Source organism: Mycena indigotica, assembly GCF_014461135.1.
Source record: "Mycena indigotica strain 171206Taipei chromosome Unknown Mind.scaff0002, whole genome shotgun sequence".
Classification (NCBI taxonomy): Eukaryota; Fungi; Basidiomycota; class Agaricomycetes; order Agaricales; family Mycenaceae; genus Mycena; species Mycena indigotica.
Window position 1 is genome coordinate 4,626,562 of NW_023503001.1, and position 27,082 is coordinate 4,653,643.

At 51.7% G+C, this 27,082-nt stretch overlaps 13 protein-coding genes across 13 annotated transcripts; 8 read left to right on the top strand and 5 right to left on the bottom strand.

Moving 5' to 3' along the window:
* Positions 1-125: 125 nt before the first annotated feature.
* On the top strand, positions 126-1,653 carry MIND_00253200 (uncharacterized protein; the record flags this gene model as incomplete). The annotated part of the gene is made up of 3 exons (XM_037359411.1): positions 126-300; positions 350-711; positions 763-1,653. Exons 1-3 carry the CDS (start codon positions 153-155, stop codon positions 1,651-1,653), a joined length of 1,401 nt encoding a protein of 466 aa, XP_037224506.1. The 5' UTR covers positions 126-152.
* A 1,069-nt stretch (positions 1,654-2,722) lies between these two features.
* Positions 2,723-3,940, top strand: MIND_00253300 (Acyltransferase 3; the record flags this gene model as incomplete). Its single annotated transcript, XM_037359412.1, has 2 exons — positions 2,723-3,186; positions 3,238-3,940. 2 exons carry the CDS (start codon positions 2,723-2,725, stop codon positions 3,938-3,940), a joined length of 1,167 nt encoding a protein of 388 aa, XP_037224507.1.
* A 1,055-nt stretch (positions 3,941-4,995) lies between these two features.
* On the top strand, positions 4,996-7,543 carry MIND_00253400 (uncharacterized protein; the record flags this gene model as incomplete). The annotated part of the gene is made up of 12 exons (XM_037359413.1): positions 4,996-5,168; positions 5,218-5,290; positions 5,338-5,438; positions 5,487-5,586; positions 5,632-5,684; positions 5,737-6,472; positions 6,522-6,677; positions 6,729-7,007; positions 7,053-7,200; positions 7,256-7,333; positions 7,382-7,434; positions 7,484-7,543. 12 exons carry the CDS (start codon positions 4,996-4,998, stop codon positions 7,541-7,543), a joined length of 2,010 nt encoding a protein of 669 aa, XP_037224508.1.
* Positions 7,544-8,213: 670 nt separating this feature from the next.
* Positions 8,214-9,903, bottom strand: MIND_00253500 (Glycosyltransferase family 15 protein; the record flags this gene model as incomplete). Its single annotated transcript, XM_037359414.1, has 10 exons — positions 8,214-8,263; positions 8,308-8,397; positions 8,446-8,527; positions 8,564-8,676; positions 8,722-8,814; positions 8,865-9,001; positions 9,049-9,215; positions 9,267-9,333; positions 9,381-9,817; positions 9,874-9,903. 10 exons carry the CDS (start codon positions 9,901-9,903, stop codon positions 8,214-8,216), a joined length of 1,266 nt encoding a protein of 421 aa, XP_037224509.1.
* Positions 9,861-13,938, top strand: MIND_00253600 (uncharacterized protein; the record flags this gene model as incomplete). The annotated part of the gene is made up of 9 exons (XM_037359415.1): positions 9,861-9,973; positions 10,021-10,231; positions 10,286-10,398; positions 10,449-11,189; positions 11,236-12,598; positions 12,654-13,079; positions 13,133-13,186; positions 13,235-13,317; positions 13,365-13,938. Exons 1-9 carry the CDS (start codon positions 9,921-9,923, stop codon positions 13,936-13,938), a joined length of 3,618 nt encoding a protein of 1,205 aa, XP_037224510.1. The 5' UTR covers positions 9,861-9,920.
* Positions 13,939-14,237: 299 nt separating this feature from the next.
* MIND_00253700 (uncharacterized protein) lies at positions 14,238-15,653 on the bottom strand (the record flags this gene model as incomplete). The annotated part of the gene is made up of 1 exon (XM_037359416.1): positions 14,238-15,653. One exon carries the CDS (start codon positions 15,651-15,653, stop codon positions 14,238-14,240), a length of 1,416 nt encoding a protein of 471 aa, XP_037224511.1.
* Positions 15,654-15,883: 230 nt separating this feature from the next.
* MIND_00253800 (Citrate synthase) lies at positions 15,884-18,409 on the top strand (the record flags this gene model as incomplete). Its single annotated transcript, XM_037359417.1, has 21 exons — positions 15,884-16,110; positions 16,156-16,200; positions 16,248-16,297; positions 16,355-16,472; positions 16,522-16,607; positions 16,658-16,751; positions 16,801-16,869; positions 16,924-17,094; positions 17,143-17,163; positions 17,212-17,225; positions 17,272-17,317; positions 17,371-17,442; positions 17,489-17,501; positions 17,548-17,600; positions 17,650-17,717; positions 17,764-17,852; positions 17,910-17,932; positions 17,985-18,058; positions 18,101-18,153; positions 18,206-18,303; positions 18,364-18,409. The coding sequence occupies 21 exons, from the start codon at positions 15,884-15,886 to the stop codon at positions 18,407-18,409; spliced, it is 1,530 nt and encodes a 509-aa protein (XP_037224512.1).
* Positions 18,410-18,627: 218 nt separating this feature from the next.
* Positions 18,628-19,419, top strand: MIND_00253900 (uncharacterized protein; the record flags this gene model as incomplete). The annotated part of the gene is made up of 5 exons (XM_037359418.1): positions 18,628-18,711; positions 18,763-18,851; positions 18,910-19,027; positions 19,085-19,161; positions 19,212-19,419. 5 exons carry the CDS (start codon positions 18,628-18,630, stop codon positions 19,417-19,419), a joined length of 576 nt encoding a protein of 191 aa, XP_037224513.1.
* A 278-nt stretch (positions 19,420-19,697) lies between these two features.
* Positions 19,698-20,068, top strand: MIND_00254000 (uncharacterized protein; the record flags this gene model as incomplete). Its single annotated transcript, XM_037359419.1, has 3 exons — positions 19,698-19,723; positions 19,773-19,901; positions 19,951-20,068. The coding sequence occupies 3 exons, from the start codon at positions 19,698-19,700 to the stop codon at positions 20,066-20,068; spliced, it is 273 nt and encodes a 90-aa protein (XP_037224514.1).
* Positions 20,069-20,126: 58 nt separating this feature from the next.
* Positions 20,127-21,586, bottom strand: MIND_00254100 (Peptidase-M24 domain-containing protein; the record flags this gene model as incomplete). Its single annotated transcript, XM_037359420.1, has 6 exons — positions 20,127-20,352; positions 20,402-20,777; positions 20,829-21,106; positions 21,162-21,222; positions 21,276-21,435; positions 21,488-21,586. 6 exons carry the CDS (start codon positions 21,584-21,586, stop codon positions 20,127-20,129), a joined length of 1,200 nt encoding a protein of 399 aa, XP_037224515.1.
* A 231-nt stretch (positions 21,587-21,817) lies between these two features.
* MIND_00254200 (Methyltransf-25 domain-containing protein) lies at positions 21,818-23,901 on the bottom strand (the record flags this gene model as incomplete). The annotated part of the gene is made up of 7 exons (XM_037359421.1): positions 21,818-22,025; positions 22,080-23,062; positions 23,115-23,132; positions 23,184-23,265; positions 23,313-23,491; positions 23,549-23,693; positions 23,750-23,901. 7 exons carry the CDS (start codon positions 23,899-23,901, stop codon positions 21,818-21,820), a joined length of 1,767 nt encoding a protein of 588 aa, XP_037224516.1.
* A 164-nt stretch (positions 23,902-24,065) lies between these two features.
* MIND_00254300 (uncharacterized protein) lies at positions 24,066-24,600 on the top strand (the record flags this gene model as incomplete). Its single annotated transcript, XM_037359422.1, has 3 exons — positions 24,066-24,254; positions 24,308-24,514; positions 24,568-24,600. 3 exons carry the CDS (start codon positions 24,066-24,068, stop codon positions 24,598-24,600), a joined length of 429 nt encoding a protein of 142 aa, XP_037224517.1.
* Positions 24,601-24,974: 374 nt separating this feature from the next.
* Positions 24,975-27,068, bottom strand: MIND_00254400 (uncharacterized protein; the record flags this gene model as incomplete). The annotated part of the gene is made up of 7 exons (XM_037359423.1): positions 26,949-27,068; positions 26,880-26,894; positions 26,745-26,820; positions 26,439-26,699; positions 25,572-26,386; positions 25,491-25,523; positions 24,975-25,436 (listed from the first exon to the last, which is right to left on the bottom strand). The coding sequence occupies exons 1-7, from the start codon at positions 27,018-27,020 to the stop codon at positions 24,975-24,977; spliced, it is 1,734 nt and encodes a 577-aa protein (XP_037224518.1). The 5' UTR covers positions 27,021-27,068.
* Positions 27,069-27,082: the final 14 nt, after the last annotated feature.

Below are 27,082 nucleotides of genomic sequence, written 5' to 3' on the forward strand. Positions count from 1 at the left end.
TTTGAGGAAATGACTGGAAATGATAAATCGAGATGAGTAATTGCCGCCACGTGACCAACTCGCGATTATGTCGACACAAGCTCCGTTGCATTATTTAACCTTCCGCCATGCATGGTTGTCCCTAGACAACTCTTCTCTTCACAACCACCAAGATGGTTGGTTTACTCAACGGTTCCACACAGACCAACGGCCTTTCTGCCCATTCCAATGGCACAAACGGCGTCCACAAACCGGACGAGGCCTCCTGGGGCTTTGCTACTCGGGCGGTTCATGTCGGCTCAGAACCATCGAGCGAGACAGGTAAATCACTTCATCGGCGAGGATGTCCCGACGTTGACCGTCGCGTTAGGCGCTGTAATTCCGCCTATCTCGCTCAGCACAACCTTCAAGCAAGACTCTGTTGGCGTTCACAAGGGGTTTGAATATACTCGATCGCAGAATCCTTCTCGGGCGGCGCTTGAGACGATGCTCGCTTCGATAGAAACTGGTGGCGCGAATGCTCTCGCTTTTGCCTCTGGTAGTGCTGCGACGGCGACCGTCATCCAGTCACTCGGGCCCAACGCGCATCTCATTGCTGTGAACGATGTTTATGGCGGCACTTGGAGGTATATGAACAAGGTCGCGCAAGAGCTTTCTGGGCTCGAGGTCAGCTGGATTAATCCTGAAGGAAGTGCCGAAGAGATCCGTGCCGCGTTACGACCAAACACCAAGGTAGGCATTGTCGTCAAGTTCTCGTTGCAAGATGCTAACTATGGCTGGTAGCTCATCTGGCTTGAGTCCCCAACGAATCCACTCTTGCTCCTTCCCTCACTTCCTGAGATCTCCGCACTCTTGACAGAAGTCTACTCGCAACCAGCAGAGATCATTGCTAGCTTGAACTACCCTTCAACTAGGCCTTCTGTTCTCGTCGATAACACATTCCTATCGCCGTATTACTCCTCCCCTCTGCTACCCATTACTCTGCCCGATGGCACCACCACTCAAGGAGCGGACCTCGTTATCCATTCCATCACCAAGTACATCAATGGCCACTCAGACGTGCTGCTTGGGTGCATCGTACTGCCAGCCTACTCTCCTCTTCTCCAACGCCTTACCTTCCTGCAAAACGCACATGGCGCGGTTCCTTCTCCATTCGATTGTTTCCTTGCCCAACGGGGAGCCAAAACCCTTCAACTTCGAATGCAGGCAGCTGGAACATCAGCGTTGGCGTTGGCTCAAACACTGCGTGCTCACCCGGCAGTTGTTGATGTGATATATCCTGGCCTGGCAACACATGATCGCCACGGCGTCGCCTGGCGCAGTCTCAGTCCACATGCTCGCAAATGGATCGAGAAGTTGCCCGATGTCGGGGTTGACGGGACCGGAGACTTCCCTTACAGTGGAATAGTCAGTGTTCGACTAAGGACGGAGGCGCAGGCGCTTAAGTTCTTGGAAGAACTCAAACTGTTCACGCTGGCCGAGAGTCTGGGTGGTGTAGAGAGCTTGGCGGAGCACCCCGCAAGCATGACTCATGCGACCATACCCCTGGCAGAACGCGAAGAAAGGGGGATCACCGGTGGGCTTGTTAGAATGAGTGTTGGTGTTGAGGACACGGACGACTTGCTGCGTGATGCGCTGAGGGCTTTGGAAGTGGCAAGTATATTGCCAAACTAATACCTAGAGTTTGCTCTTAGAGGGATACCTAGCTTATCGATGGACAACTGGACTCCAAACCATAATCAGAGTGTTTATTAGATGCAGAATACAGATCCATTGCAAGCAGAAAGCAAAAAGATGAAGAGAGCAAGTTATTCCTCGTCAGACTCGTCTGGTTGATGCCGTAACTCTGAAAGGTATGCGCCATCGAAGGAACCTGGGTGAAATGTGAGCATTGAATCAAGTTGGTACAACGTTGTCGGGCTTACGTGCAAGATGGTCCCTGTTATGTTTTCCGTGATATGAGGAGAGAATTGGGCTGGGTGTGTACATCGTCGAGGGTGAAGACGACGCCAGACTATTCGTGGATGACCCTGGTGCCATCGAGTACTGCAGGACTCTGCTGGGAGTGGACAATGGAGACGGCGGGTACACGGAGGTGGAAGACTGCTGCAGCAGCGACCCAGAGGTGCTGAATGAAAATGATTTTTGTGGTTGTGGACTGGACTAGAGATAAACTATAAGACCTTTTGTTCTGGGCGGATTGGGTCGACGACATACATTTGGAGACAGTGCCAGAATTTTCTGGGGAGTTGCGGGAGCAGCGCGCAGACTTTTCGCTTTAACAGGTGCCGGCGAAGGTGGAATCGGTGCGCGAGGGTACTTCAATGCGAGGAGGGATTGAACAATGTTGATCAATAACAACGCGACCAAACCAACTTCTGCTGAAAGCATTAGCGATGGCGATGCTGATTAGATCGAGTTCCTTGCCTAACAAGCAGAACGACGCGTAGAAAGACGTTCGGCGTTGCGTTTTCAGTGAGATTGCGACTGTTAGCGCTCTGGGGAGTGTGGGGATATGTGGCACGAGGGTAGAGATAAGGGTGATGACAATGAGCACAAAGGCATTGAGACGAATGCGGCCAAGTGCTTCAGAGCGATGAGGTTTGAGCCAGTCGGAGATGTTTTGCGCCATGTGAGCGTTCACTTGTCAACGGTGTCACGTATGGTCACACATCAACCGAGCCATCATGATCTCAGTGTTCCGATAAGATAGTGTATCTAAGAATAACACGAAAGCACCTTCATGCACTCCAACCACGGCACCGAGTTCACTCCACTGCTATCCCCACCAATAAAGCAACGCATCCACTTTATAGACAATCTACGCTCATTCATAATCGGGCTCGTCATTGTCGAGCACGCTTTGGCGCCGTTTGGCGGAGAGAACTTCTGTCGCTTCGTCTCTCAGTACCCGACTGAGCCAGTCTCGCATGCGACGATGCTGCTCTACGGCATAATCCATCAGAGCTTCTTCATGGGGCTCTTGTTTTTCCTTGCCGGCCACTTTTCGGCGGTCGCCGCAGAGAATAAATCGCCTTGGGTGTTTAGTGTCGATAAGCTGAAGCGGCTAGGGCTCCCATTAGCTTGTATAGAGCTCGTCGGAGAACCCTTGGCAATTGCGCTGGTCCAAATGGACAAGGGCGACTCCGCCTTGCCTAGAGTCAAAATGTACTTCAATACCTGGCAAGGCGTTCGCGGGCCAGCATGGTAAGCCGTTAGCCTCTTTGGCTTTTGGCTGGTTGATCCCATAATTCGCAGGTTTATCGCAACACTGCTGGCCTTCGATTTGATTTACATCGTCCTGAAAGTAGCATTGAGCTCCATTCCTATTCGAATCGAATACACGCCGACCTCTGCTTCCCGACACCGGGTAGCTGCCTCGATCGGGATAACAGCCGTCATCTTCTGTTCATTTCTTGTTCGACTGTACTTCCCAGTGGGACACATGATTCCCGTGCTGGGCCTCCAGCCGGGCTACGCCCCGCAATATATCTTCGCTTTCGTCGCTGGGACTTCCCTCTCCCAAATTCAGCCATACCTGCTCATGAAAAACCCGGCCCCGATACTTCTTTTCACCTACCTCGTGGCAGGACTCACTATCGCGCTCATCTTCTCGTTGCACAATGATATCGCTGACTACTTGGGCGGTTGGAATCGATATGCTGTCTTCTATGCAACTTGGAACGAGGTTTGTTTCTATTTTCTTGGAGCGGCGTGGTTCTCTCTGTTTCACCAAAACGAGCTGACCAAGAAGCAATGGGCAAAGACTGCTCGATATTCTTATGGCGTTTATCTTGTGCATCCTTTAGTCGTGTTAGCGCTGCAGATGTCGGTGGATCGGCTGGTGGGAGAGTTGAACGGTATAGTTAAGACTATGCTTGTTGTCCTTCTAGGAATACCACTCAGCTGGGCAACATCACGGGTACTCACTCAAATCCCCCCTGTCGGTAGGATTATTTAACACGCAATTCGTTTACCCAACCAAACAAAAGTGTGATATTGGGTGCATCGACGTCCGTACAATGTTCTCTATGTCTTGGCTACAGAAAAGATTCGAAGGACCGAGGATGGAGATGACCTGGGGTAATTGATTTGCAATAGACGCATCACGCCTATACAAAAGGTAAGTTAAGCCGAGGGAAGGAAAAGAACAGCACGAACGTCTGCAAGCGAGTCTCCTGCCCAAAATGGGCTGGCTTGACGATCGCATGCCTGGCGCAAACGGGATGACTATAGAACACCGGGGCTGGCTGGATGAGAGGTAAATATTAGAAAATGGATAAACGGTCAAGGATAACCTACCAAGAATTTGTCGCGAATCGAGATGTACTACGGGACTTGTGGAAGACGCGAAGTTGACTGGAAGACGAGAAGTTACTGGCGAGCGAGTCAGAGAAAAAAAATCATCTCAGGCGGCTGTGGGGGTAGAGGGAAAGATTAGGCGACGGATAAGCGGTAAGAGTAGTGATAACTGACCGAGAGGTTGTCGTGCACCAAGACGTACTACGCGACTCGAACAAGACGCGAAGTTTGCCGGAAGACAACAAGTGACTGGCGGGCGAGACAAAAAGTGATTCTTCTGGGGCGGCTGCAGCGGAAATATTAGGCGACGGATAAGTAGTGAGATGAGTGGTAGCCCACCGAGAGGTTGTCGTGCATCGAGATATACGACGAGGCTTGGGAAAGACGCGAAGTTGTCTGGAAGACGAGCGGTTACTATTGAGCAGGTCAGACGAAAAAGATAGTTGAGCAGATAGCACATAGCAAACATACCTCGGGCGGCTGCGGTGGTAGTATAGATCGAAACCCAAGATTGGCCGTAGTAACCCAGCATGCAGAGCATGAAGGGGGAAGACAAAGTCGTCAAAGAATCTGTCACGCGCGTGACGGGTTATAAAGGATGCGGGGATAATCAATACCGTAAGTGTCAGGCTACCCTCTTTTTACCCCACATCCGCGCTCCACCGTGCTGCCGACCCGTATTCACTCCTTGAACCCTCTACGTCGCACCACCACATGGACATGACCTCTTACCGCACGATCTTCACCTCCCCTCCACCGGTGAAAACGCCATACAAAGCTGAGGAAGCATTAGGCGACTTGCCAGGGGTCACCTACGCGTTGGACTTGTTCCTTGCCAGCCATATGCACGAGTCGGAAGACTACTGCAACGAAAGCGACCCGAAAAAGCGCGCTGTCTCTGCCATCCCATAACATGATGAGCTTACCGGTCAACAGGGAACGGTTGTACTTTGCGACGGGTTATGGACTCATCCAATGCGTCAAGGGACTCATGTCCTACAGCGACGAGGTGCGCCGTAGCCAATAGGCACTAATGTATCATTAATTCTTGCGCAGGATCTTCTCGACGCTATCAAGCATACCAAGCAGGGGAATCACATTGCTCAACAACATCGAAAGCGTCAGCCGTACCTAGCCTCGCGCCTTGCGGGATACGTGTTCGTTTGCATATGACCCATGGCCCTACGTTCTGACGGCTTTGGTAGTGTCTCGAGCCTAAACACAACGGGTGTCGGGTTTGTGAAGACGATGACGGATGTGGAAAGACACGCCGAGCTTGTCTACGCTGAGAGTCTGTTTGAAAAGGTGCGCTGTCGCTGCTTTCTGGCCAGCCATAGTAACTTATTGCAGGCCCTTCTGGGGATCGTCTACTCTGGGGATTGGCTTGCATTTGTAAAGGAAGCGTGCGTTGTTTAGCTCAACCTATCTCTCCCCCGTCTCTGAGATCTTTTCCAGCCTCAACATGCGCACTCTCATTCACATCTACCGCAACCTTTACAAGTATATTCTTGCTGTTGACGCTGAATACGCCGCCGAGCTTGCAGCCAAGTCTCCCAACGACAAATCAACCACAGCAGACTCACGCTGGGGCCCCGAATCCCCCAAGATCGACCCTCATTTCCGTTCAGGTGTCTATTTGGGTGCTGGCATGAGCTCACTCATCATTTCGCTCCTGCCCGGCCGCCTGCTCAATATAATCGAACTGTTCGGTTATGCGGGTGACCGAGAAGAGGCTCTCGAGATTCTATATCGGGCTGGAGGCTGGGGAAGGGCATCGAAATATCATGCGGAGGAGAACCGGCATACCTACGAAGAAACGCCGCCGACAATGTCCACTGAGCAGGAGGGCGTTCGGAGAGCCATATGCGACATGGCATTGCTCATCTTCCACCTCGTCTTATCTTCCTTCACATTTGACGGCGTTGATGTACCTATGGCTTCCCGCATTGTTGCCTGGAACCTCAAGCGCTATCCGGACGGCGTTTTTTTCCTGTTTGGTGCTGGTAGACTTGCTTTGGTACGATCCCAGCCTCAACAAGCCATCGCCTATTACACAAAGGCTATGGAGGTTCAAACACAGTACCGTAATCTTCATCATATATCGTTTTGGGAGATGGCAATAGCGCATTTGGCTCTTGGGGATGCCGCGGCCAGTCTGCGCTGCTGGAGGGATCTGGAGAAGGAGGCGACAGTGAGTTAATGTTCCCTTACCATGGAATGGCTAATGACTCGTCCTCCAGTGGAGCAAGTCGATATACACTTACGGTGTTGCGGTATGCCTCCTCGCCAGTGGTTCAGAGGGCGACGAGAAAGGTCGTTTGGAAGAAGCTCGCAAGCTCATGGAACGGGTTCCAGGCTTGAGACAGAAGATCGCAGGGAAGAGCATTCCGCTTGAGGTGCGCCGTTGAGTTTTGCCCTTCGCTCATCTACTGAACAACGCTGCGTAGAAATTCGTTGCTCGGAAAGCGCGCAAGTTTGTTGAACAAGGCAACCATTTGGCCCTTGCCGCACTGGAGATCTCCTATGTCTTCCTCGCTATTGCCCATGCTCCCAGGCGAGTGGTTGAGGGGAAGATGCTGCCAGAGGTCGAGCAACTACTGTCGGAACTAAATCAACCGAATGCCGAGAAGACGTACCATACTGGAGATAAAAGGAGGGCTTATTGGGATGACTACTGCCTTGCACGCTTCTTGGAGGGCGTGTGTTTGAGGTACATCGCTTTCCCGGTCAGTAAACTATTCTGTGGTTTACTTGACTTGACTATTCAACAGGACCCGGATGCAATTGTGGAACCGGCAACCGAATCCGTTGTCCGGATAACGAAGGACGATGCTGCAGCCCGCTCCAAGGCAGCCTTCCAAGCAGTATTTGACCAAGGGCCCAAGATCGAGCTGGACCATCACTTGGTCTACCATGCACGTAAGTTATGGTTTTCGCATGGCTTTGTTGGTCTGGTTTGAAACGAGACTCGCAGACTACGAGTATGGGCGGCTTGTAGCATGTCTCGGAGATGAGGTTGAAGCAAAGAGGCAATTTGACCTGGTGCTTTCTGGTGTGTTGTGTCTGTCCTTGCCCGGTCTCTACTCTGACTCCTCTCAAGGCAAGCATCTAGAAGTCGGCCCATCCGGACGCAAGGGTAAATATAGTATGGAGGTGCGCCGCGTCCCTGTTCATGTCTACTCACAGTGCAAACATTTGACAGAATGCATTGCAAATGCGGACGAATGCGGCAGTGGATGCCTTACACCAGAAGAGGCTGTAGTTGTAATGAGAGGAAAGGGAAACACAGTGGCATATACCTTGATGCAAACCAGTATCTTTAAGACTAACTATATCTTTCTCCTAATGTCTCTTGAGCAGGCATTTGAATAGGTGTTGATCCTACGACTCAACATTTGCACGGTTTAGCCAAGGCCACGCGTAAGTCCTCTTAAACAGCGGCGCTCTGGAATGGTTTTCAAGGCTAGTACATGTTAACAATACTCTCCATCGACTCTGACGGGGAAATTAAACTCTTTCGCTGGCACAAAAAACAAAGCCTTCAGCTCGTCTTCACGCCCGAGGCGCCCAAAGTAGGTCCCGTGGATGTAATCAAAGGTCGACAATGCTAGCTTGGAACTCATCCTAACAGTTCTTCCAGGTGAGTGTCGTTTGCTGTAGTTCCTCTCCCTCGAAATTCAACTGAGCATCACAGGCTGTTGGTATCGGTGATTACTTTTGCGGTGAGTCTACATATGTCCTACATCCACTCAGATAAAGGGAGCTATATAATCTAGCGGGTCCGGAAGGAATTATGGAGGTCTGCGGAAATGCCAAAGCCGATGAGGCTCCGACGGAAGATGAATCGCCCATGTGCTGCCCGCAGCAGCAGCCGTGTTGGAAGGAGAGAGCGTGGATTGGCTCGACGAGCCGATTGATCCTTGGGGCTGGAATTACTGGAATATGCGGTCCCATTGATGCTGACAGGAGTATGGGCCATAATCTACACCGATTAGAGTTTGAGGCCTCAGCAAGCAAGGGACTCACCATGTGTTTTGCCTTGATCGCAGCCGCACATTCCCTTCTTCCAGATCTCGTCGTCTTTGGGACAATGTTGATTGGGAGGATGCTCGTAGCCTTGAACAAGTCAGAATAACTATCGAGCCAGATAAAGAGTAGGCAAACCGATCTCATTGAAGAAATGGATCTTGTCTTTGGGCAAGAAAATCGAAGCAGCAATCGAGTGAACAGGGGCATCACCCCAACGCTAAGGAATAATCAGCCCTAGAAACAGAACCGGAACTGAGCAACTAGCCTCATAGTAGAAACCACCGGTTTTGTCCAAGTACTCGAAGAACTTGGTGTAGATTTCTCCGCGCCAAAAGTCCATGTCGGCAATTTCAAAGTTAGACCAGACTGATATGTGTCAGGAAATAGACGACCTCGAATTATCGCACTTACAATGACACATATTGAAGTCATGACCGTTGTTCTCGCTGAGGAAGCCCATGGCATTGTTTGCTGCCACATATGTGGGGTTCTCCTTGATGAAATCTAGAGAACTGTTAGCAGCGGTCTATTCGCTGGGATAGCACAAATCGCACTCTTGACTGTATCCCACAACGTTGGGATGGTCGCAGCCCATTCATAGAGCGCAATGGTAAATGCGTAGGTTTTCTTTTGCTTCTCCATATAGACGAAGGGGTCGAAGTTAAGAGTGCAGTGGAACATAACATCGGGCCTACGGAGCTCATGAGCAGAGAGAAGCGAGAATCAAACGAGACCAACTCGATGCGCCAGTACCACCTGTACTTCAAGAGCATTTCGTGTTTGAAGAAGAACCCAGAGTTAAAGCGGCACATGTTTCGGTAGGAAACACTGCCCGCATAGATGATACCTTGTTCCTCCATTTTCTTGCGGCCTTGAGTTGCACGCTCCTCATCAATCCAGTCCGGCTAATGGGTATATTTAGCTATGAAGAGCGCAGCAGTATATTCTTTGCGAACCTGGAACCACCAGTCATGCGGAATAACACCGAACTCAATGGGGGCTTTGGTGAGAACGGAGATGCGTCTGGACAAGTGAGAATTGGGCCGAAGAAGACAAGGTATGCGACCTACTTTTTGAACTCGTCTGTCCAGGGCTCCTCGTTAAGGAAGACGTAGGGGTATCCATACTCGCGATTGAACCGGTCCTCAATACTCCTTATGCTCTGGACAGCGCCATTGACATCGCTGTTGCGGGCAAGCATTACAAAAGTTGCGTTCGCTCTTGTTGCGTTGGCAGCCCCTCCGACTCCTCCCGTTGCCCACTTTGGTGGGGGGTCGAACTCCGGATGAGCAGGAATTGCGGTGTCGCTGTATTTTGGCTTGTCCTTGGTCCAGACAGAACTCAGCGAAGACAACGATGTTGCCTTACTATATGGCTCATGTGTGGCGGAAAGAAGGAAGTGCAGGGAGAGTAGTATCCCTAATGCCAGTAGCAAATAACGGGTCGGTTTATTGAGCGCCATAAGCGGCGGATGAGGGGAAAGGAAGGAAGGATAGTTGTGGCCGATCTGGCCGATCGGCGCCGTGTTTCTGTCACACCAAGTCTCTTCTTCTTACCACAAACGCGTCTATGTGGTTCTGGTGCGAACTGCATTCGGACTCGCAATTGTCATGGGCGTCAAGTCTCTTTGGAAGCTCGTCGGGCCTGTTGGTCGTCCCGTGATGTACGACCCTGACTTTTGTTTCTTCAATGACTCCAAACATAAGCCAGGCTAGAAACCCTCGAGGGCCAAACTCTTGCCATCGACTCAAGTATCTGGATCTATCAATTCCAAGCGACTATGCGTGACAAAGACGGCAAGGCTCTCTCAAATGCCCATGTCCTTGGGTTTCTACGTCGTATCGCAAAGCTTTTGTTCTACGGCATCAAACCGGTTTTTGTGTTCGATGGAGGCGCCCCTGCCTTGAAAAGAAATACTCTCGTATGCATATCAGCTTCTCTCTCTCGCTTGTGCATGGGCCTGATTCCCCATTAGAACGAACGAAAGCAAAAGAAGAGTGGCGCTGCGACGAGCCACGCGAAGCTCGCAGAAAAACTCCTTGCAGCCCAAATGAGACGCGAGGCTGTGAAACAAGTTAAAGCGAAGCAGTAAGCTTAAATGCATGTCTTTCTTGATGTTATCTGAACCTCTATCACAGAAAGCAAAGGCCAACCAACAGCAAAGTCCCTTCTGGGCCGGTTGTGCTTGATGATAACACTGTTTACCTTGAAGATATTGACGGCTCGGCACCGAAGTCTCGAGCGACAAACTCCTCGCCCGCCAAACCTTCCATGGCTTCTCCAGCCAAACCCCGCTTTTACGACCATGACCCATATCGTCTACCAGATGTAGATCTTGAAGCCAACATCGCCAAGGCGACACGGGCTGTTGTTCCTGACCCGCGACTTGCCACTGAAGACGAGCTGCGAGCATTCATTGAAGACATGCGTCCCGAGGACTTCGATGTGACTTCTCCTGCCTTTCGGGAACTCCCCACAGAAATACAGTACGAAATTGTTGGCGATCTACGTCTCAAATCCCGACAAACCTCCTTTGCGCGTCTACAGAATATGCTCCAGAAATCTCACACTCCCCTTGACTTTTCTAAACAACAAATTCTCAATCTTCGCCAACGCAACACTCTGACGCAGCAACTTCTCACCACCACCGACAGCATCGGCAAAGCACATCTCACCATTCCCGTGCGCATTGCCAGCGAGCGCAACAGGGAGTATCTTCTCATCAAGAACGAGGGGCAGGACGGCGGCTGGATTCTGGGAATCAGAGACGACGGTACCAAAGAAAAACCGATCGAAATTGACCAAGATGACAACGTCAAAGCCGTTAATAACACAGTTTTGGAGGAAGACAGTGAAGACGACATGGAGGAGGTTGCAATGTCGGTTTTGATCAACAACTTGTGTGTTTTATTCATGCATTATTAGACCAGTCGCAGGCGTTCCGGACGCAGATTTACAGGAGTATCAGCGTTCGTTGGCATTGGAAGCTATAGCAAAGAGGCAACCACATACCAAGCAAACGCGCCAGAGGCCGCCGAAGCAACCACTGTTCGATCCAGAGGACGACCCAGCTCTGAATCCCTTTTCCATGCTCGTTGATGATGACGAAGATGATGAACAGCTAGCTTTTGCAATTCAGGAGTCGCTCGATCAAGCCCAAACTGCTCTTCCTATTGTCCATCGACCCAATAGGGTTAATGCTATAGCCTCTTCGTCTAAATCTACCCTGGACGAGATCCCTAACATTCAGCGTGTCTCCTCAGGTTCCTCCCATAATCCGCACCGATCCTTGGACGATGAATTCATGCATGGCAACCGCTTGGAAACAGCTTTGTCTATCGCCAATGCAGGGCCAGTAAGAACACCTGTAACAGCCGCGACACGTAATCCGATCCCAAATTCACCAACACCTTCAACTAACACTCAAATCAAGGCTGTTGCTACACCTACGCGTGACTCCCAATCGAACTTTGGCCAACCTGCACTCCTTCTATCTGACACTAAAATACCTGCAAAATCGTGGGACTCGTCATTTGGGACTCCGACGCTGCTATCAACAAATTCACCAGCCATCGAACCAACAGCTTTACCAGCGCAATCGCCGGTTCAGAAAATCTTAGCTCCACCGCCGCCTCAACCACGGCCAATCTCAGCGCCACTGCGGTATATTGAGCCAATCAATTCCCTGATATCTCCGATGGTTTCGGGGCATTCAGAGTTGAGCGGCTCTGAGGAGGAGATGGACGAGGTTCTCATAATGAATGATAACTCTGAGATTCCCCTCCAACCCACCGACGGATCTGACGGGCCAAAGATGCTCGAGGAGGGTTCTGAGCCCGTAGCTGTTGTCTCAGACGAAATCATGGTCGATATCGTTCCTCCGCAAGACGGTGTTGAACAAAGCGATCAACAAGTTGGATCCTTGCGACCTTTGGACTCCGGTCTATCTCCCCCTGCTTCCCCTCCAACGTCACACGTTGATCTTGCAGATGTCGAGGAACCGATAAGCGATTGGTCTCGCTCTCCATCACCAATTCATGTTCCCGGTATCGATGTTTTGCCTCCTCGTGCCCCATCACCAGTCCACGACAATTGGGATGCAGCTCACGAAATGGATCCTGTTGCGGAAGAGAGTGGCTTTGCAGAGTTCATGTCCCAGGTCCAAGGCAAGAACCTCGACGACGTGCAAAAGGAAATAGACGAGGAGATACATGTTCTCAACGTGCAGAAAAGGGCAGCTCTTCGAGACTCTGACGATATAAATCAGCAAATGGTGTCACAAATCATGGTTAGTGGTGTTCAAATTTTTTCACTTTTTTTGTTAACCAAAACGTTTTTCGCAGATGCTGCTTAATCTATTCGGCATTCCATATATTACTGCGCCAATGGAAGCAGAGGCTCAATGTGCGGAACTCGTCCAGTTGGGCCTCGTCGACGGCGTCATCACAGATGATTCTGATGTTTTCCTTTTCGGCGGGCTGAGGGTATACAAGAACATGTTCAACCAGTCGAAGACCGTGGAGTGTTTCCTGATGTCGGACTTGAGCCGCGAATTGGGACTCGAACGTGACGCTTTGATTCGGCTGGCCTATTTGCTAGGGAGCGATTATGTCGAGGGTCTACAAGGGGTTGGGCCCGTTGTTGCTATGGAGCTATTGGGAGAGTTCCCGGGAAATGACGGCCTCCACAAGTTCAAGGATTGGTGGACGAAGGTGCAGTCTGGCAAAGACAAGGCGGAGGACACCCATTCCAAGTTTCGGAAGCGATTTGTGAGAATTACTGATATTACTTTCATCTGCGGATTGCCAATCATGCTCCATAGAAAAAGAAATTCAAGTCCTTGTACCTCCCACCCGAATGGCCGAATCCTCTCGTTGTAAGTCTCGCGTATCCCCCAGAAATCTGTTTACCACTTATCGTATAGCGGGACGCATATTACCATCCCACGGTGGATGAGTCTGAAGAACGTTTCAAATGGGGGCTGCCAGACCTGGATGCACTTAGGGAGTATGTCCTTGCAATGATTATGTGTCCTTCTTTAACACAACGAGCAGTTTCCTCCGTGGGGAACTTAGCTGGGGCACAGAGAAAGTCGACCAGCTCCTCCTCCCCATTATCCAGAAGATGCGAAAACGCTCCCAGGACGGCGCCTTGAACAAGCAAGGGAATCTGAACGGTTACTTTGACGTCGCGGGAAGCGGGACTGTGGCTCCCAAGAAGCGACAGGCGTATGCTAGTAAACGACTGCAGCAGGTCGTCTCTGATATGCGCAAAAAACGAAAGCGGAGCTCTCAGTCACCTGCAGTTGACGAAGACCATGAATCAACGGGGACGGAGGCAGATGATCCACCCGTGAAGAAACGTGCCGCCAAGGGTGGTAAAGGGAAAGCTGCCACGAAAGCGAAATCTAAGGTCTCAGCGACGCGTGGAGGAAAGTCACAGAGTGGTTCGAGGTCACGAGCGAAAAAGTCCGGGGCAGACCAAGAGGAGGAGGAAGAAGGATCTGAGTTTGAAGGCATGGTTGACGATTCTCCTGCAGCTGAACCGCCACAACTACGTCCACGACCCAAGCCGAAGCCTACATTTAGAGCTAATACTGTTAGTGTTACTGTAGATAATACTGCTTGACTAAACGTAATTGCCGTACGTACTAAAATGCAAGCTTACTTGGGGTCAGATTCGGATTTGGATTGCGGTCCTGGACCTATAATACCGCGAGTGCTACCAGCAGCATGGCGCAGATGGAAGCGCGCGGGGCCCATAACCCCGAGGTCACTCGATCGAGGCGAGTTGCTGCTATCTTCTTTTGCTCCTTTTGCAAATTCCTTGTGACCATTAAGCAGAGACGACCCTGCACAAAGCCTTCGAGTTCTCGTTGATCTGGTCGCACAATCCTTCCGTTTAACTACACAACCAATATCCTTGAACTACTCTAAACCTAATTCTTTTGTCACAATTGGCCACATCGGCTCTATCAGAGCCATATTCACGTCGATATCTCCCTCCTTTGCGCCACGCTCTGGCGGCAACGAGTATGCCAACCCATCCAGAGTCGAACTCAGTGTAAAGGGCGGGCAGGCAAGCACCGGTTTGACGCCCTCGTCAAACTCAAGATCGATATACTCCAACTTGCTCCAAGCAGAGAACATGAAGCTACCTGTTCCGTACCGCAGCCCGCTCTGGATGGCCCGCAGGTCGGGCTGGCGCGCGATCCAGCGAAGGGTGTTGTTTATTTCTGAAGTGTCGCTGACAGCAGGAGAGCGGATGAGTTCGTGGAAGACTTTGGCTGTTTTCCAGAGGGGACCGTCGGGCAGGCCAAGACGCTCGAGTTCTGGCGGCTCGACGGTGATGAAGGCAGCAAAGATGGCGTTGGGGAAGTACAATTCCGGATCGGAAATACCGAGACCGGCACGGGTGTTGACAGCGGTCAAGAAATCTGGCGCGGACAGGGTGCCAAGGCTTGGGTCTTGAGCAAAAAGCTTCAAGCGAGCACGATATACGCTTTGATAGAGATGGGCCGTAAGTGCGTCGAGTGTGCTGACCCAGCCACTACCGCCGGGTTCAGTTGCAAGTTGCTTGATTCGGGCGAGATGATCGCGAGTGAATCGCAGAAAGCGGCCGACTGGAGGATATGGCGGAGGGGAGTATGGAGGGCCCGGTGGTGGCTTGGTTGTCAACACGGTTGGCTCGAAATTCGATTCCTCATGGGACGGTGCTCCAATGAGTTCAGCCACAAGCGGTGCAAGATATGGGGGCCGGGAGAGTGTGGGTTTGTCTGAACTCGATAGACCACGATAGAGTTCAGCGAGATGGCGGACAAGTAGGAAATATCCAACGCCATCACAGATTGTGTGTGCTCCTCGAATGCCGAGAGCGACAGCGCCACATGAGAAACGAGTACGCTGGATAGCTATAATTGGCTGGGACTCGCAATTGGCTGGGTTTGGATCGAATGGCGGGAGGAGGGCGTTTCCCTTGCCAGGCAAAGCCATGATACGACCAGGCGATGGGTCATCGAAGGAATCGAGACGAGCATTGCAGTTGGCCAGCACTAATTCAGCACCGGCTTCGAATTTAACAATTTGGCGGAGGCCAGACTTGGAATCGACTCGAATTCGACCGGTAAGATGGGGGTAATACGAGAGCAAGAGCTCTATGGCGCGTTGAAGACGCTCGATAGCGATGACTTCTTTATCCTGTTGCGCCTCATAGAGCCAGACGACTTGGATAGGCACGAAACCCGCAGTCTGGTCGAATGGACCCAGGATGAAGGGAGAAGCGAGTGTTGTTGGAGTCGACGCGTGAATGGGTCTGCGTTCACTAACCGTGACTTGGCTTGTCATGGTAGTGGAATGAAGAAAGGTTCATGTTGCGTTTGAGCTTTTAGCGGAAGCTGTCGACTCAAAAGCGGTTCCGCAAGAAGAGCAAAGCCTTTCTGGTGACCTAATCAGGGTTTGCAAGGGCATGTGTTTGCAGGTGTTTGCCGGCGAGTGACGCGCACGGACCCGCTACGTACAAACCCGGCTAATCTCACTGTCGGACCAAACATCTACTTTTGCCTCCGACCACTATCATGGGCAACCCTAAAGACGCTGCACCACTTGGTTCTAGCACTCTCTCTGTCGTCGACAACCGCACCGGCAAGAAATATAGCATTCCTATTGTCGACAACTCCGTCAAGGCTGTCGATTTCAAGGCAATAAAGGCGGACAAGGTTCCTGGAGAACGGGAAGAGAATGAAACTCACAAAGGCCTGCGCGTCGCTGACCAAGGCTTCCTAAACACCGCTGTACTGCGCAGGTATGGTACTGGCTCTTTACTGGACGCGTTTTCATTCGATTCTAGTCAAATAACCTACATCGACGGTGATGCTGGAGTTTTGCGCTATAGGTTGGATAGGACTCACTCTCGAGATCCCATTCTCATAACCTTCTTAGGGGGTATCCCATCGAGCAGCTCGCGTTGCACTCGTCACATCTCGAGACTGGTGAGGATATTCAATTTATTTTTGGGGCAATTTGGCTCACATCTAATGTCGTTACAGCATACCTGCTCATCTACGGCTCCCTTCCCACCAAATCCCAATATGAAGTCTGGAGCAATGAAATCGCCCAGCACTCCATTGTCCATGCCGATGCGGAGCAGTTCTTCAGGAGCTTCCGGTATGTTGCGAATGTTCAAGCAGGAAGAACTCCATTAACACACGTCTAGTTATGACGCGCATCCAATGGCAATTCTCACTAGCGCGTTTGCTTACTTGGGATCTTATTATCAAGAAGCAAATCCTTCTCTGCAAGGTAAATCCAACTCGTGTGGGCCATCTTAATTGGCTCAACGGTCTTTCTAGGCCAAAATCTGTACACTAAGGGCGATCCTGCATCGCTAGCAGTCATGGATAAGCAAATATATCGACTGATCGGCAAAGCGACAACCCTGGCAGCGTCCGCAATCCTCTCTACTCCTCTTTTTGCAACTAAAATGGCTCATTAGAATGGCATACCGTGTCAGACAAGGCAGAGAATTTGTGACCCCGCCCACAGGCATGAGCTACACTGGATCGTGAGTTGGCTCTCCACAAATCAAGTGCTTTCGATGTTGAAAACTCTTCCCAAGTTTCTTGTATCAAATGGACTACCTCGGGCAGGAGAACTATAAGCCGAATCCCGTTCTCGAGAAGGCGCTTGATGTGCTCTTCTTGTTGCATGCAGACCACGAAATGAATGCTAGCGCATCATCGGTATTGCAAGTTGGGAGTTCGCTTGTTGATCCATTCTCTGCCGTTGCGTAGGTTGCGGTTCTTAGATGCAGACGATTTCATTAACCTCTTCATAGTGCGGGTTGCGCGTCGTTATAGTAAGTTGTTAATGACTGGCAGGTTGTATAACTAACAAAGACCTCAAGTGGACCTCTGCATGGTACAAATTGTCATCTGTCGTCACAGTAGTCGCTGAAAGAGATCAGGCGGTGCGAACGAGGCCGTTATTCGCATGCTCATAAGCATCGGAAAGTAAATTATCTTTCTACATAGTCCATTCCGGATGCGTGCTGACATTCTGGGAGGCCCGAGAACGTCCCAGCCTTTATCGAGGCAGTCAAAAAACGCGAAAAAGTATTGTCTGGATTTGGACATCGGTGAGCGAACCAATGAAGGGATGTATTTTCTAATTGGAGATTCCAGTGTTTACAAGACGGTATGTGGTGGTGTTTTGATGACAGTGTTGACTAATAGCTAGACAGTCAGATCCTCGCTCGTTTTTAGTGCGCAAAACGGCCGACGAAGTGTTCCGGATGTATGTCGGCTCCTTGAGACAGATGTTGACTTATTTTTTCCTGCTACAGCGCTGGAAAGGATCAATTGCTGGAGACTGCGATGGCGTTGCACGATGCTGCCATGAAAGACGACTATTGTGTGTTATTTGCTCCTTCTTTGACATCCGTTGACTCGCGTTCAAGTCGTGTCGAGGAAATTAGCACCAAATGTAGACTTCTGGTTCGTGTTTGTTATGTTGCATTCGCATTTTTCCCTCATGTTTATCCAGGAGGTTCGTAGATATTTGCCTCGTTCTTGGCAAGTCTTGGTGCTGAAACCACGTTTCCAGCGGTCTAATTTATCGTGCGATGGGTACGTGCATTTGATTTCCGCAGAAAGGTGAGTTGAAAGTGGTCTATAATAGGTTTCCCGAACGATTACTTCCCGGTGCTCTTCGTCGTACCGCGGGTTGTTGGATGGTTGGCACACTGGCGGCAGGTATGTTGTTGAACGGGCTTGGGGCATATCATTGATGGCGAGGCGTGCAGATGATGTTGCAGTCGGGAGGTGTCAAGATCTGGAGACCGCGACAGGTGCGCAACACATGGAGAACATGATCGTGTAGCTAGCTAACTTGGAAGCCAGATTTATGTCGGTTCTGGGAGGCGGGATTACGTCCGCATCGATGACCGAGAGGCTGTCGAAGGCCCAAGAATGACCCCCTCTGCGGTCGAGCATTCAGGGTGTGTTTTCCTCGCGTTTCCCTCATTCCATCAGGCCTAACGGTTGACATGCCAACTCAGGATTTCCAAGCGGACCCGCCTCGCGGCTTACAAGGGCAAGCTGTAGGTTGCAGTCGAGGATAAATAGTCAGTAGCGCACCCGTAGCACCTTTCTGTCTTGTCGTCTCGCTGTCCAAGCCTCTGTCCAAGTGTTTTTTGAAACGTGCCAAGATCAGGAGATTTTGTTGGTGTGACTTGCTGTGACCATCTCATCATCCCTTCCCTCTTCCCTTCTACGACCACCTCCCCCCAAGGCCTTCGTCGTCCGCCCTCCACTGCGATAACATGTTCGCCACACTCCTTACCCTCGCGCTCGTTGCTGCCCCCGCACTCGCTGCCTTCAATATCGAAACCCCCCAATTGACCCAGGTTAGCACAATGGCAACCGGCCATTCAATACCGTTTTTTGACAAACTCTAGTGCGCCTCTGCCAAACTCTCCTGGAGCGGCGGAAACGGTCCCTACAACCTCGTCGTTGTGAACTCGACCGCCCCATGCGGTGATATCCTGTCAGTTGCTCCCTTGTTTGGCGGGTTGACATCCAGGCGCTGACTTGTGGAATGGCAGTGCCGACCTTGGCGACCACGCTGGCAACAGCATCCACTGGACCGTCGACTTCCCTGCCGGCTCGACCCTCATGCTCTCGTTGGAGGACAAAAACGAGGAGGAGGCATGGTCCGGTGCTGTAAGTTTTGGTTTTTTTTTCGTGCCAAGAAACCTAGATTTACAACTTCTTGTCCAGATCGTCGTTGGCAAGAGCTCCGATGTGTCCTGCCTCAAGGGTGCTGCTGCTCCCTCGTCAAGCGCCTCCAAACCTGCGTATGTTCACCCCTGACTGTTTTGTTTATTTGGTACCTGACATTTTTTAGGTCGTCGGCTCCCGCTGCCCCTTCCATTCCCTCCAACCCCGTCCAAGCTGCTGGAGCCGGAGTTCCCGGTGGTGCAGCTGCCAGCGGGGATGACGACAAGAACCCCGGCGTTGCTGGCGCTCTTGGAGCGACCAGCGGTGCTTCTGTCCTCCGCATGAACCCCGTCATGGCCCTTAGCGCAGTTTTCGCTGCCGCACTGATGCTATAATCACGATACCCACCCGCCATACCAACAAGACGTCTTTTTTCCTATCGTTATTCTGTGTTCAATCCGTTCGCGGGTAATCTTGCCTCTTTCTGGTTCTATAGGGGTGTAGACTAAATTTCTTTGAGCTCGATTGTAACATCGTCTCCAAGAAGTGAGGCGAGCTGGTCAATCAGTGCAACTCCTCCCTTTTTTAAATCGCATTGTCCCAATATATCTTGTTTCCACCACCTTACTTGCGGAATATATACCACCAGCGTCACAGCTTGATCTTGACCACCATGGCTGATTCGGAGTGGCATACGATGTGAGCCTAAGATAGCACGGAAGCCAAGACTGATTTTTCTCTTTGCAAGAACTGTTCGAATACCGTTCGCATCGGGTAAAGATGCGGACATTGCAAGGCAGGTTATCGAGGTCGATCCAGAGCTCCAGCCACACGCGGTTAAGCGCACGATAACTGTCGAGGGCGATGTACTGATCGCGTGAGATTCAAAAAGACGTCATTATAATTGGCTAATAACGAGTGGATAGGACATTCGAGACGCTGACTGTACGCCTGGCGCGACTGACTGTGAACGCCTTTCTCGAGAACGTCGACCTTGTCGTGCGGACTATTCAGCAATTTGGCGAGCGCGCAGACAAAAAGTGAATAAACATTTCGTTTGGGTTTTCCTACGTATACAAAAAAAAAACAGCTTTCTTTATATTCACTCGTCCTTCTCCGCGCCGTCCGTCTTTGCCTTTTTCTTCTTCTTGCTCTCGCGGAGGTTTCGTGCAAGGAGCGACTTGAACTCTTCGTCCTCGAGCTCCTTCTCTGTCTTGACCAGCTCGGGCTTGTACCACGCAGGCGGGTGGGTGATCAGCGATGGCCCGCCGGGTAGCAAGGCGATCGTGAAGTGGAAGGCAGCGACAAACGTATTCGTCGGTGTGTAGCTGGGTTGTGATTTGAGATAAGATTACAAATCAAGGAAAACCCACTGACATGACTTCATACGGCTTGACCAGTCCGTGCTGGACCGCCTCCTGCAAGCCCATCCGCGACCGCTTCTCGTCTTCCAGCGAGCGGATGTTGAACGGGAACGCGCCAGCCTTCTTCTGCACCTCCGAGAAGACCGCACGTGAGTTTTTCATTTTGAGCTGGTAGGTCACCTGCGAGTCGCGTTGGTAGACCGATGTCCGCGCCTCTTCTACCCGCGCCTTGCCGTCGTCACCTGACGAGACAAGGATGTCGATTCCCCACACCTCGCCCTCCGCAAATGTGGCAGTCTCCGTATCGCGTTTCTGGGCCTCGTTGGGGTTCAGAATAACGCGCTTCTTGCCGTCAATCTGGTTCTGCCCTTGTTGGCACGAGAGCATTCCTAATCACCATTTATTATTTTCCCTGAGTAAAAAAAAAAAATGCCACACACCTTCGACAGGCTTGCAGTCCCAGGTGCCCGTTATTTTCTGGACGGCATCTGTGACTGCCCAGTTCTTGTTGCCCGCTTTGACGTTGCGCATCGCGATCTCTGCTGCGTGCCATGCCGCTTTCAGCACGTCTGCCCGCCGTCCGGTCACGGGACTCTCCGCCGACGCGCCAACCACGATCGTCTCCGCCGCGACGGCAGCGAATCCGTCGATGTGCGCCCCGATGTGGATCTTGACCATGTCGTCCTTGGCCAGCACTTGCGACGATTGCGCATCAGATCTGGAAATAGCCATTATTAGACGTTAGAGTAATAGCTTATAAGCCAACCACGCACGCGAGCGGGGAAAAGTGCGCGACACAGTTGTTAACCGAGATACAAGTCGGGAATGCGATTCCTTTTTTTGTGTTCTTCAGTTGAAAAAGAAGAAGATCGGGGTGGGCTACTCACCCTTGGTGACCTTGACGCCCTTGACGGCCTTGTTGTACACTGCAGCCGTGCCCGCCTCGAGCAGCTTGTCGCCCTCGATGCACAGGTCGATCACCTTGGCGCCCTCGACCGCCAGCTCGATCAGCTTCTTCGTCACGCTCTGCACGATGTCTGCCGCAGTCTGGGGAATAGTTAGTAAGCGTTTATAATGTCTTGAGGGTAAAAAGGCCCACCTTGTACTTGGTCAGATCGGTCTCGAGCGACGAAACAGGCTTCTTGTCCGCGGCAGGCGCAGCCGCAGCGGGGGCAGCCGCCTTTTCGGTGTCAGACATGGAGGATAGCGATAACAACGAGCGATGTGGGTTGTGGTGGTTGTGGTAAGAGGCACTTTGAGTCGGACGCGCACATGTCCCAATTTGGAAATGACAGGTTTTCGCTCCCGAAAAGGTCAAAAGTTTCAATTCAGCAATCCTGCGTGTTCCAGTGTGCTATGCTATGCTACGGTAATAAAATCCTACATGTTAGAATAATGAGTAGATGTACAGTGTAAAAATGACTCCAGATCACTCTTCCGCCGCGGGTTTCCAGCCGACAAACGCACGGACCAGGCGACACAGTTCTGGATTCGACCGCGTCCCCGTCGTGGCCCCCTCCTCGCGGTGATACATCACATGATTTTTCCATGTGCGCGCCTCGGGTGACGGCTCGGGCTGCTTCCAGCCAAACTCGGAATGCACGGTCGCGCGCATCGACATTCGGTCAGCCATGTCACTGTTGAGCGTTTAGATTAGATTTCAAGGTAAGGAGAAAAAAAAAACAACTCACTTCTCCCAGTTGCTCCAGTCCGTCTCAAACGCCTCTCTCGGCGAATGTTTCAGGGCACGCAGCTTGTTCACGCCACTCGGGCGTGCTGTTTTTGTTTGCAGCGTCGGCGGCAGGTCATTGGGATAGAGTTTTTGATACTCTGCCCACAGTGCCTCTTTACAGGCAGAGACTGTCGCCACTGCCTTGCCAAGATGCATCCGGCCCCACGAATGGACAATACGCTGTGACGAGCCCGTTGAGCGGGACTTTATCGACCGCATATCGGGGTCAGCCAGCCGCTTGCTCGACGGGGCCAGATCAAACAGGTCGGCATCAAACGACTCTCCGCTACTCCGTGAATCTGGATCAGGCCCCATCGAGCCCTGTGGAAGTGGGATATGCACCGCAGGGTGGCTCTGCACATTCTCGAAGAACGACGAGAGGTAGAATGGAAGCACGGTGGTGACGCTGGACGCCAGGAAACGGCGGGAAAGCATCGACTCCCAGGCTGATTTTAACCGCTGGTGGTCCTGTGGGTGCTGCCCGGAGTCGGTTGTTTGCGGTATCATCGAGTCCAAATCGTTTTGGAACAGGGTATCGCGGCGGGTCAGGGTAGCGTCCACATCGAAGGGTATTGAGTTACGCGAGTTGTCGGTGAATCCCTCGGGCAGGGTCGGCAGACTCGGTTTCTTTTGGAGAGGGGTATCATCTGGACTAATCGAGTCGGGCAAACTCCAGAGATCAGAAAATAGTGTCGAACTTGTTCGACTAGAAAACGCGCTTGGAGGGGTGGACGAATCGCGTCGATCACGGCGGGTGAAATCAAGATTTAGTGGCGCCAGACTCTGACGCGGTCGAGAAGCATGAGGGGGGGGCACAGGGGAATATAAGATCCTCTTCAACAATCTATACGCAAAAAACAAATCAGTTGGTGTTGGTATTAATTCGGGAAAGCGATGGCTAACCTCTAGGATGCCGCTCGGCTGGAGTATACGACAAACTTCCTGCACATGCGTTCAGAGATCAATGCCGGAAACCTCTATTGAGATGCCATACCTCAAGCACAAACTGCCACTGTTAAAAAAGACTTTAAGCTTTGCAAAAGTGCAACTAACAACTGCTTACCTCGTCTTCGGGCACCCCGAGGCCGATGTTGGCAATGTGGACAAAGTCGAAGTAGTCTGAAGGAAAAGGAAGGCCATCGAGCCTAAACAGAAAACGCGGCGTAAGCGGCAAGATGCAACAACAACAGACGCGTGAAAAGCGGACATGTTTCCGTGTACCCATTCAATGCGGGCTGTTCCGAGCTCGTTCGCGATAGGTAACGACTTGACTGGTTGGCCGACATCTTCCAGGCAACGCATATAGAAGGCATCGAGCTCCATAAGCCGGGGCTGCGTCTCGAAGAGATCGAAGCCAATGACATGGGCATCCTAACTCGCATGCGTCAGTCAGGTCCAGTCATTGAGCATTCTGTCTGCCCCACTCACCGGCCATTGCCTCGCGGCCTCAATTGCCCAGTTCCCTCCACCACACCCGAGGTCGAGAATAACCTGCGGAGGGTTTTCGGGCTCGAATTTGTGTGCAGTAATTCCACCATAGCAGCTCTTGAAGAACATTTGGTCCCAGTTGTCACTGTTCACGACGAGTAGGTAAGAAAACGCGTAAGACTTGAGCTGATAAACGCGTACTAATTAACGAGCTCGGACGAGTATCTCCTCATCGGAAATGGCACGTCGCCAATCCTTCGCCGACTCGGCCGCTGCTTGAGCAGGACAGCCTGGACCTCCTTTTGCGCATTCTGGGGGGCAGAGCCAAAGGGCGCCGGCGCTGATGCAGTCATGGAAAAGGGAGGACTTTTGCAGAGAGAAAAGAAGGGAAACTTTTCCTGGAAGGGTCGGACCGCTTAAATGTACGGACTAAGCCATTGGACGGGATGCGTTAAAAAGAGGTGGGCCCCTATGTAAGCGAGAAGGAAAAATGATGCCATCACGTCTGCGTCACATTATGTATCCTCTTGTTCGCCGTCAGTGCGGGCGCGCTCCCGCCCTTGCACGCGCCTATGCCCGCCCTGTCGAGCCCCATACCCAGTATAACGGCTACCCAGAATTACCCACCGACGGTTCCGCATCACACCAATACCGACCACCACGTGGCTGGGACGACCAGCTACTGCGACGCAACTTCAATGACACAGTGAGGAAACAGAGGAAACGGGCCAAAAAAGTGTCTCACTCCGCGGTCTACAGGTCCATCATCATGAAGAAGTGAATTCAATGTGGGGCCCTGATATCCCTGTGGTCCCGCCCCAAAGCGCATTGCGGCAGTTCCTAGGTGTAGCTGGCGGATTTGTCCTCGTTGGCACTTTCATGCGCGCGTTTCTCGTCCCAGAAAAGCCAGTCGTCCCGCGTGAATACCCCTATAATGGTCTAGAAACGGAGCTGGGTGGCCATCAGGTACGGTCAAATTTGCCTTGCCTTGGCTCGTTTACCAACTTTTCCCTGGTCAGGCTAACCCTGAGGCTGAGAGTAGCGAAGATTGATGATGTGTGTGTAAATCTAGAGACAGAAACAACAGAACTTGCTCCTCATCCATGCCGACAAGAAGCGCCATTACGATAAGAGCCATCCTGCTTCGGTGTTTCTTTGTCTCTTGCGACCAACTTGCGACTCTCCTCAACAAATGCCGCGGACCGATTCGCACCTTTCAATAAAGCAAGCAAAAGACCCATGGAGATATATTTGTGGCTAAAATGATTTTGGGCAAGAAAGCAAGATACCCGACGCCAGCTTCATCCGTCTCCGTCGGTGTCTGTCATAAGTAAACAGGCAAATCGCCTTTTTCGAATTCCCGTTCATTATAGCAACTAAGTATGTACAAGAGTAAATGGTCCGTCAGTAAATACTACAACCAACATCAGCCCGGCGGCCGGGGTAGCCTACGCATCGTCCGTTCGCTGCTCGAGTTGGCGCTCGGAAGCGGTCTTGAAGGGACCCGAGGTGAATGGGACAAATCCAGCGATGGCCGTTGTACATATGGGGGAGCAGAATTGGGCGGGGTGAACGTTGAATCGCTTCCTGGTGATGCGACTGGCTGCTGCTGTTGCTGCTGCTGGCTGGTCCCACGAGCATATGGGGGAGTCGGTGTCATGGGTAATGAGCGAATAGATGAGCTGTCTGAGTTGGTGCGTGCATGTGGTTGTCGTGGAAGTGACCGTATAGAGGCACTGTCGCTTCTTTCGTGACTTGTCGATAATGGGAGTGGCGGAGGTCTGGTGGAAGGTAGAACTCCGCGTTGTGCACGAGGAGATGACCGATTGATAGGCGGGGGCGGAGGCGGAGGTGAAGTCGGCGCCGGTGGGAAGGTGGGTACCGAGCGCTGCCATGAATATTAACACTTGGACAACAAACAAGCGGAACGGAATGCTCTTACATTTGATTTTGACGCGGATTTCGGAGCAGGTTGCTGCTGGGCCATCAGATAACAGACACAACACAACATTGATCAACTCACCGGTGAGGGTTGCGGTGGGGGTAAGGGCAAGGGTATTCGCGGTGGTGAGGAGGACGGAGGTATCTGACGAGGCCGCGCTGCAGTGTGTGGCGAAAACGGATCCTCATATGGCGCATTAGCAGCGGCATTTTGAGGTGGTTGTTGCGGCATCAGAAGCAATCCCTCCGCCTCGTCGTCACTATTATCTTGTTCAAAAATTGTTTCGTTCCGCAGATTCGATTCATTTCTTCCAACCACGCCTTCATGGTTCCGCCGACTCAACGGGGAGTCCGAGTCTGCCGCGTCAACCCTAAACCGACCATACGAGCCCACATTCTTGACATGCACCCGTTTAGCCGCCCTCCAGGGAAAAGGTACGCTGTCCAGCAGCCGCCTTGTCTGCGAAGAAACCCCATACCACAAACCTCGCCCCGGCGAAGCACGTGCCGGTACTGCCTTTCCAGTCGTGATTGAAAGCGGTGGCGGGTGGGTGCCAGATGACGAGGACGACAGCCGAACATGACCACTCGCATGCGATCCTTGTAGTGAATTTGGGTACGAAACGAACTGGTATTCCTGCAGAGGCTCTTCTGCCTCTTCGATGCTCCAAGACTCGCTCCGATCAAGCTCGCGAACTTTGACAGCTTGGCTAAGTGAAGGGAAGTTGAAGCGGGCTCTATTTCCCGTCGTTTGCATCCACGGCCGGTTTTTATTAGCGCGTTTCCGTCGACGATAGATGATGAATATAACGAGCAGGATCACAGCCACGGTAAGGCCGGCAAGGATGGGGACAACAATTTGGATGATGGTCCATTTGTGTGAGGGCGGTGTTGAAGCTACAGACGAACGTCAAGAAGGAAAGGCAGTCCATGACCATGCACTACTCACCTTCGATTGCGGCTGCGATATCGAAGGTACCATTTGACGGGATCTTCGCGAAAACCCAGCCCGGGTAGCCCCAGTCTGCAGTCTTGTTCCAGTTGACAATCGTATGCGCCTCGCGAGTGCAATTCTGGACAAGCGCCTCGCATGACGGAAGGGTAGTGTTGTCCAAGTGGTTTTGAACGAAAATGCAGGCGCTCCAGAGGTTGAAGTAGAGATTTGTGCAAGTGCATGGCGTTATTGGCGTGTCCTTCGTGTCAGTGTCGTCTAGACAATGTTTTAGGCGCGGAGAAGAAAGAGCATTGAAAGGACCTCGTCGTTTAACAGTACAGTCGTTGAGATACTTGCTGCGCATTTCGCATGGACCGCGACCGTTGGAGTCGTTGAGCTAAGTAGTTCCATTGTCTTTGAGTGTAGTCGCAGGGGGATAGACGCGAGCAAACGTACGACATCAGTCGAGGGCTGTCGGGATGGTTCCATCAACGGGTTGCAGAGGTGAAAGGTTAGATAACGAACCAGACGGCCTTCTCCGGCAACTACGAGGAGGGGGAATTCCGAGAAATACGAGTCGGAGTAGTCGCATGTCATCAAGAGGAAGAGCAAAGAGCAAGGCACAGCAAGACCGTAACCGTGAACGCCAAATATCCGTC